Source organism: Pimephales promelas, chromosome 8 (assembly GCF_988280905.1).
Source record: "Pimephales promelas chromosome 8, fPimPro1.hap1.1, whole genome shotgun sequence".
Taxonomy (NCBI): domain Eukaryota; kingdom Metazoa; phylum Chordata; class Actinopteri; order Cypriniformes; family Leuciscidae; genus Pimephales; species Pimephales promelas.
Window position 1 is genome coordinate 691,407 of NC_142776.1, and position 8,971 is coordinate 700,377.

The 8,971-nt window shown below is 35.6% G+C and overlaps 1 protein-coding gene across 1 annotated transcript; it reads left to right on the plus strand.

The window, feature by feature from the left end:
* The first annotated feature begins 2,566 nt into the window (after positions 1 to 2,566).
* lgals2b (galectin 2b) lies at positions 2,567 to 8,117 on the plus strand. The gene is made up of 4 exons (XM_039656456.2): positions 2,567 to 2,654; positions 4,532 to 4,611; positions 6,528 to 6,696; positions 7,871 to 8,117. The coding sequence occupies exons 1-4, from the start codon at positions 2,652 to 2,654 to the stop codon at positions 8,015 to 8,017; spliced, it is 399 nt and encodes a 132-aa protein (XP_039512390.1). The 5' UTR covers positions 2,567 to 2,651; the 3' UTR covers positions 8,018 to 8,117.
* The last annotated feature ends 854 nt before the right edge of the window (positions 8,118 to 8,971 follow it).

Sequence of the window (8,971 nt, forward strand, 5' to 3'; positions counted from 1 at the left end):
CATTTCTGACCGAAAAATTTTCTGTTTTGATATTTTAAAAATCCCAGCTTCATCAGAATGTTACGAAACTTGGTGACTTTTATGGCATTGGGTATGCGAACACAAAAAAAAATTGAGGTCATGATCCGAGCATGCTAAGTGGTCGTAAAAAAAATAGTCACACTTGTGCTCTTCGGTCAAAAATGACCGACCATAGGAAATGAATGGGAAATTGACAAAAACACAAAAACTTTGAGAATTTTTGTGTGTACAATCTACAAATCAGCCACGATGTAGAAAAAAAGTGCTCAGCATTGAAGGGGTGACACTCTAAAACATCAAGAGTGCAAAACAGACACACCCACCAACACACACACACATACACACACACTTTTATACACAAAAACACCAATAAATTGTGATTAAAGAAATCTGTTTTGAATTTTAAAAATCACAGCTTCATCGCGATGTTACAAAACTTGGTGACTTTTATGGCATTATGTATGTGAACACACAAAAAAATTGAGGTCATGATCTGAGCATGCTAAGTGGTCTTAAAAAAATAGTCACACTTGTGGTCTTTGGTCAAAAGTGACCCCCATAGGAAATGAATGGGAAATTGTAAAAAAAAAAAAAAAAAAATGCAAAAAAAAAAAAAGTGCATTTTTGTTTTTTGTCAATTTTTTTTTATAAGAAATAGTTTTTGAGATTGTTTCAACTATATATACAAATCCACCGACAACAACAACAACAAAAAATGTGTTCATAAACAGCTGGGGAATTCACATGCCTCTCCATAGAGAGCTGTACATGCCATCTAGTGGTTACACCATGATTCTACGCTTTTTCTCTATACTGTAACCAGATGGTGCTAATTTTCTTCAACAAATATTTTTTTTTCTGAAGGCCTAGACTCTATATTAAACTAAAATACTGCATTAATATTTTTTTGAAAAAAATAATATAATATATATATTTTTCCATGGCAAAAATAAACCATAAATGTTAATAAATTCAATTAAATTGTCTCAAAATACTAAATTTAAAAGAATAAATATTATAGAACAAAAATGAATTGCATTGGTTTTACTAGGATGGAGAAAGTTTCATTTTTAGGTGTCCGGTCACTTTTGACCGGGAAGATAACAAGTGTGACTCCGAAACGAAGAGCACCTGAGGGTAAAAAATGCAAATGAGCTTTAGCTCCACCTCCACTCAGAAGAGGGCGGCGCCTTCACACAAGCAATAACAGCACAGGCGGATGTGACTGATCCAGGATCAGGAGTTACAGCAGCTTTAGCTCCGCCTTACGGAGAGACTCAGGGAGAGCTTCACTTTTACACGTTTCTGAATGTTAGCGGAGACGTTTGTGTAGTTGTTGTGGAGTTCATCATCATGTTGAACTCTTCCACAAGTGTCCACAGGTCCTGAGACAGCGGTGACATGTCGGTATTGATTTAACGTTTCATGTTGTCTGGGTTGATAGAAGCACCGGGGACCCGATTATAGCATTTAAACACGGGAAAAGTCCTCATCTTTGATCACAAAAAGAATATATTTTTAAAAACATTCTGAAACCCCTGGCCTCGAGTATCTCACATTAAAGTCGGCATAAAATAAATATTCACCAATTTTCTAAATACAGCCTATTGAGAACAATTCATGTTTGAAGCACTTGACCAATCACAACACACTGCTCCAGCCGACCAATCAGAGCACAGTGTGCTTTTCAGGAGGAGGGGCTTCACAGAGACAGGAAGTGAACAGAGCGTTACTGACAGACTGGGAAGAGAGGAGCCGCAACAATGGAGAATATGAGGAGAATAATCAACATTCAAGCAGGAAAACCTGTTCTAGTAGAGCCTGAACACATCAGGAGTTTGAGAAGAGGCACAATATTCGTCATGTCTTAAACACACAGTACATATAAATGATGAATGTCTCACACATACCTGAACATTCAGATGAACAGAGTCTGCAGATGAAGTCCTGATGGTTCTCTACACTGAGATGTTCCTGATCACAGATCAGATTCGTTCTCCTCAGATCCAGGCATCCGGCGTGTTCAGTGTGTCGATCAGAGGGTGAAAGATTTCATTACGTCCGGCTGAATGACCAGCACTGACCGTGAGAAACATGGACAAAACCAGCTCACATCAATCACAGCTGAGGAGAACATCTCCATGGACATCGGGAAAACACGCATTGCACTTATTCTGTGGGTTATATTGGGGTTTAAGGATCACACTTGTATGGCTACTTGGAGATGTTCACAAATGTTTTTATTCATTTGCTTATGTTTGATCAAAGTATAATAACATATTGGTTTTTTTTTGTTTGTTTCGTTTTTCAATTGAACAAATGTATAACAATAATGTTCCTTGAAAAAAAAAAGCTAATCATGAGTTAATCATGTAAACTACTCCACACAAGCATTCCTAACATATTAATAGAGATATGTGGACTGTAATATGTGATGTTATCATGAAGCTCTGGGTCACAGACTGAATCAAGAGGGAATCTCAGAGATTACTCAGTTGAGTGTGATTGGTGCAGTCTCACCGCTCTGCTCTCTTCCTATTGGACAGGGTTTTTAAGCTCCGCCTCCTGGGTTCATAATGAGGATCGACAGGTGAACGAGACACTCAGCAGCTCATCCACCAAACAGCAAGATGGTAAGTCACATTTACATTACATTATATTATATTATATTATATTATATTATATTATATTATATTATATATATTAAAAATAAAGGGAACACTAAAATAACACATCATAGATCTGAATGAATGAAATAATCTTATTAAATACTTTTTCTTGTTTTTACTTTTTAAGTGTTGTTTAAGTGTTCCCTTTATTTTCTGAGCAGTATATTATATTATATTATATTATATTATATTATATTATATTATATTATATTATATTATATTATATTATATTATATTATATTAGGCCTTTTCCTCTGGTGAAATCTCACTGTAAACTCCTGCAACACTGTGCAACAAAGTGAATTCATTAAGAAATTAAAATGAAATAATATAGAATTTGGGAATATTTAATATACATTCTCAGAGAAAAAAGGTACAAAAGCTGTCACTGGGGCTGTACCTTTTCAAAAGGTAAACTTTTGTCCATTTTAGGTGCTAATAAACATTTTAAGTAATATGTAAAATTTAAGTGCTAATATGTACATTCTAGGTGCTAATATGTCCATTTTAGGTGGTAATATATGTACATTTTAGATAATATGTACATTTTAGGTGGTATGTACATTTTAGGTACTAATATGTACCACTAAGGTACCAATATGCAGCCTTTGGGTACAAAAGTGTACCTTTTGAAAAGGTACAGCCCCAGTGACAGCTTTTGGACCTTTTTTTCTGAGAGTGTATCATGCTAATAATTACTAATTAACCTAAATATAGCCAAGTAAAAGTAAATGGATGCAAAATACTTTAATATAAATACATTAAACTCTACAGCTGAGTTCCTTTAAAAATGACTGTATGAAGTTTTGAGTGATCAAAGTGTGTGAATGTCAGCGACCTGCTGTTATGTGGATTTTACGTTTACACGACAGCGATATATTAAAGCGGAGACGTTTATCCTTTGAGGTTTTCGACGACACCATTGTCAATACGATCCCTTATTCACACGGATCTAAAGCGCTGTATTCTGCTGCCAGGCCAGTAGATGGCGATGAAACACTATAGATCGAACACGTGATACGCGTGAGCATGACGTCAGCGTTCTCGTTCGCGTTTTTGTTTACACAGAGATTTTAAAAAACTTGCTCTTTTTCAAAACGCAGTTGTTGTGTGAATAAATGGACGAAACGCATACATTTTTTGGTTGAAAACGGTGTTGTGTAAACGGCCCCACGGTGGGTTTCTGTAGCGTTCAAACTTCACGATCATAGAGAAACGTAACAGATTATGAGCGTAACACACACACTCATTCTGCAATATAACATTTATCCGAAAGCCATCAATATACATTTGCAGGATTGTTTTAACCCACATTTGGGTCAAATATGGATGAACCCAACCGTTGGGTTAAACATTATGTAACCCAATGATTGGGTTTGTCCATATTTGATCCAAACTTGGGTGAAAATAACCCAGCATTGTTTAGAGTTTAATATGGGGACCAGAATGTGGTGCAAAGCAAAGATTAGAGTTTCTTTCTGGTTTGCTTTGATTATCAGTCATTCTGGGTCTGTATGTCATCTCTAGAGGTGTGTTATCAAATGTTTGCTCAATATCTTCCTGTTTGTGTCTTTATGACTTCATTATCCGAGGTTTATCATTAACGTTGGGTTTGGTCGCTCAGATAACAGTCAAACAAACGTTCCTCTTATCGACAGCATCAGGAACCGCGGGTTAAACAGTAATTTAACAGATCCATCATCGATCTGAAGAAACTGTGGGATCCTCTGTGTCACAATGTCACATGATGAAGATTATATGATTCAAAAAGCCTTTAATGAATAATCACAACATAAAACCCTGAGACTAACGACTTAATGGTGTTTTCCTGCATCTAACAGGTGTTCACCATAAGTGACATGAGCTTTAAGGCCGGGATGGAGATGAAGATCTCTGGGAAGATCAAACCGGGATGTGAAAGGTACGCACCATAACCGGGAACTTTAGTAAAACACTCGTTCAAGGTTGTCTGCTCTTTAATAATAGTCTCAAAACACTAATAATACATCGTTCATGGAATTTCATATGGATGTTCAATGTTCATGTAACGTTTTTTTTAAATGTAACTAGTTTTTCAGAAAACATTCACAAGTGACATTCCCATGTTTCAAGAATGATAAAAACATTCATAAATAACTTGATAGGAACATCAGCAGAAAGTTTTTAGACCTTACCTTCCCGAATCAACACTGAGTGAGTTAGCCTGCAGTTCCTCCACTGGCCACTAGAGGCGCTGCAGAAGAGACTCACTTCCATAGACCCGCATGTTAAAATGGCCAACTTTACAGCAGGAAAACACATGTTTCCAGTCTGGTGCTAAAAGTGGTTTTGGTCTATATCGCTAACGTTGCCCTTCATGACGACTGTGACGGGCGGTGAATATTTTTATAACTCATCCGTTTAACCCCTTTTTGAGAACGGGGGTTAAAATGCACTATTCAAACTTAAATGGTTGTAATTTAAGAATGCTTTGGAATATATACCCAAGTTTGGTCTTGTTTTAAAGAAAACACTCAGCAGAATATTGCTGAAGTGAAAACACTTCAAAAAATGAAAGTATGAAAAAGTTATGGAAGTTTAAATTTACAGTAAATCAAATATACTGTACTATATATTTTTATTTTATATAAAATATATATTTTACAAACTCTAAAATTTCTATAAAATCAAAGCCATACATCTTATCAAGTTATGTTCCAAATTTGAAGTTGATATCACAAAAATTGAAGTTCCCATGAGATTTTGTTTAGGCGTAGTACCAAAAATAGCCACCGGGTGCCATTGAATTCCATTGAATTTAGCTGTATACATTCTGCCTTAACAAATTAATACATTTCTGTCCAAATATTAATTCTGTCACAAAATCTGGAACCCTGAGACTCAGACCTTTCTGACAATATCAATTTTGTCAAGATTAGAAAAGGTTTTGATCATAAATTATGAAATATAATGACGCCCAAAAGGGGAGGAGCCTGATAAAATAAGCACCGTTTCTATGGTAACGCAACGTTCAATTATAAAACAGTTTTCACACGATGAATTCTGAGTTTATAAGCTTTCAAATGATACCTAATTTATGATAACTACTAAAATATGTGATGTAATAAAAAAGGCGATAAAAAAATAATATTATATCTTAGCGGGTAATAAATATAAATATTATCATTTTTAGACGATAACATTATACTATATATATTTTTTATTATTGAAAAATACTAGATTATATGTTTTATTATGAACTTTTATCATAAAAACAGAAGTTTCAATGATTAAAAGTGGGTGTGTCGACTTTTTGTGACAAAGGTCAAAACTCCTGTTATGATGCAGATTTTTTGAGGTGCACTCTTGTCATAAATTCATCAATTACTCTTCCTACATCATTTTTAACACAAAACAGGGGTTTAATATCTATTTAGAAGCCTTAGACCTTTCCAATGATATATAATTTGTCATAATTAGATTAGGAATTAATAGAAATATAGTGAAGTAAAGTTAGGCGTCCCGGTACCGGGACAGTGACAGTTAAGAGGTTAAATTATATTAAGCCTTAAAGTTCTGCATAATTAAGGGCGTGGCCACTTGAGTGACAGGTGGATTGCTGCTGATGTCTCTTCTAGCCATTTGTCTGCTAGCGTTAGCATCACGTCACCTCAGCTAATCCGCCTCGCTGAACATTTACGTTTATTGGCCAAGATGGCAACGGCTGGCTCCGCCCACTTTGGGCTTCAAAAATGCTCTTCATAAACATGGGTGACGTCACACACACTGCGCACATATGTTTTTACAGTCTGTAATCTCCTCAAAAGAGTGTCCTCAAACGCGTCTCTGTGTCCTCAGGTTCTCGATCAACATCGGTCACAACGAAGAAGCAATCGCCCTTCACTTTAACCCTCGTTTCCAAGCGCGGGGCGACACCAACACCATCGTGTGCAACTCCAGACAGGGCGAATGGGGAGCCGAGCAGCGCGAGCCGTGCTTCCCCTTTCAGCAGGGCGAAGCGTTCAAGGTGAGCGACCTCTGACCTCTGACACCTCTCTAACCACTCATGACAAAAGTTTCCCGTTACTTTAACTCATCAAAATGATTTAATCAGGTTTTAAAGGTATACAAGATTCAACTAAGATTTTAGAGCCAGTTTGAATACACTTCATTTAAGGCGGTATGGACATATTTTACAGCGAGGAGACCATGATAATAGTGATGCTGTCCTGAGAAAATCAAAAACATTTAACAATCACAGTGTTTTTATGGCCATTTTGCTGTCATCGTTCCGTCATTTAGTCCCCCTGTAGTCAAACATTTATCCCTTAAAACTTGATAGAAAATTTGATCAGCAAAATGACATTTTTTTTTTCAAGGAAATGTCTTAATATCTTGAATGTAACTCGACACCCTCGCCTCATTTAGTATGCACGGTTCTATGAATATGCAAATGAGCCCCGCCTCCACTCACTCGCTCAGAGATCCACTGGTTGAGGATCACACGTTGATCTGATCGCTTACAAGGTGGTTTGTGACGTCAGAAACACCAAAGCGTGTTTTTGAGACTGTCTTTGGTTCACTGCAGTTTTAAGGAGGAAATACTGTCCACTTATCAACTTACACACGGTGTGTGTGTTAAAGCGGATTACACACATAAACAACATTAAACGCCACAGGGGGATGTTAAAAAGTCTGTTGGTCTACAAATTACAAATTTCACGTTGGCGATGCACAACATTCAGTGTTCAACACTCCAGTGTAAATACACCAATACCGGCTGAGATGAAGCATAAAGATGCTCTAAATAGATGTAGATCAAACCTGAACCTTTATCTGTGTGTTCTTTGACCAGTTCTGCAGTGTTTTCATATCTATGTGCCTGGATTTAGTCCGTTCACAGATTACAGAAACTCCTGACACAATGTGTCATAAAGAGTTACCCTTTAACTATATATGCAATAAACCGCCCACCGCTCAGCGGTTTGAGGATGAATAATGCTGTTATCACACGTTTTACAATAGCATATGCACTTTAACCCATATTCATAGAACCGCGCATTCAAGATATTTTGAGACATTTAAAGTTTTACCCTTAAGAAAAAAATTGGTGATCAAAGATGAGTTTTAAGGGATAAGATTATTGACTACTTTAATATGATGGTGATGTTCAAAAGCGTTTTTAATCTCACCTCCAACAGCTGACCATCACCTTCAACAACGACACCTTCTACATCAAACTCCCAGAAGGCACCATGATGAGCTTCCCCAACCGCTTCGGCGACGACCTTTTCAAACACGTGCACGTGAACGGAGACGTCAAGATCACCAGCATTGGGGTCAAATGAGCAGGACTCGCTCCTGACGCTGCGGTGTGTGTTCTCCAGCTCCTCCAGGGAATGTACCAAAGAAAGAGTCAAATAAATCCACTGAGGATATGTCAAAGGACTCGCTGTTTCTCTGAGTTTTTTTGGTTTAAACAGTGTCATATGGTGATGAAACTATATGTATATTAATATCGAAATATATTCCCTTTTTCAATAATACATTGCAAATGTATTAACAAAAATTGTACTGTCTTTAAATATATTAAAAGTATATTAGCATCATGCTTTTACCTATTTTCACAATACAACTTTTATCACACTTTAAACTATTGGTAACACTTGAACATGAACTAAGAATGAACAATGCCTTTACAGCATTTGTTAATCTTTGTTCATATTAATTTCAACATTTACTAATACATTATTAAAATCAAAGGTTGTAGTTAACATTAATGCACTGTGAATTAACATAAACACAATGAACAGCTGGATTATTATTAACTAACATTAATAAAGATTAATAAATACTGTAACACAAGCATTGCTCATGTTTAGTTCATGGTAATTAATACATTAACTAATGTTAACTAATAAACATTATTTTAAAGTGTTACCAAAATAATTATACTTAGTAGCCTATATAGTATATTTTTATGGTATATTTTCTAAAAAAAAATATCTGTATATATTTTAGAATAATATACTTGAAGTGAAAGTTTATTTTCTTATTTGCACTTACATATATTTTAACAGTGTGCCGAAAATGATCATTGTAACAATGCATTGAAAGTATACTTTCAAAGTGCATTATAGTATGCAATAGTATATTGTACAAGTATAGATAGTAATATTTGTTTATTAATGAGCATTTGTTATTGAAGACAAAGTGTGCAATTTATAGTATTTGGAATAAGCCAAAGGTATTACTGTGCATATACTTTTATTACTCAAATATAATACCATATATTTTGAAGA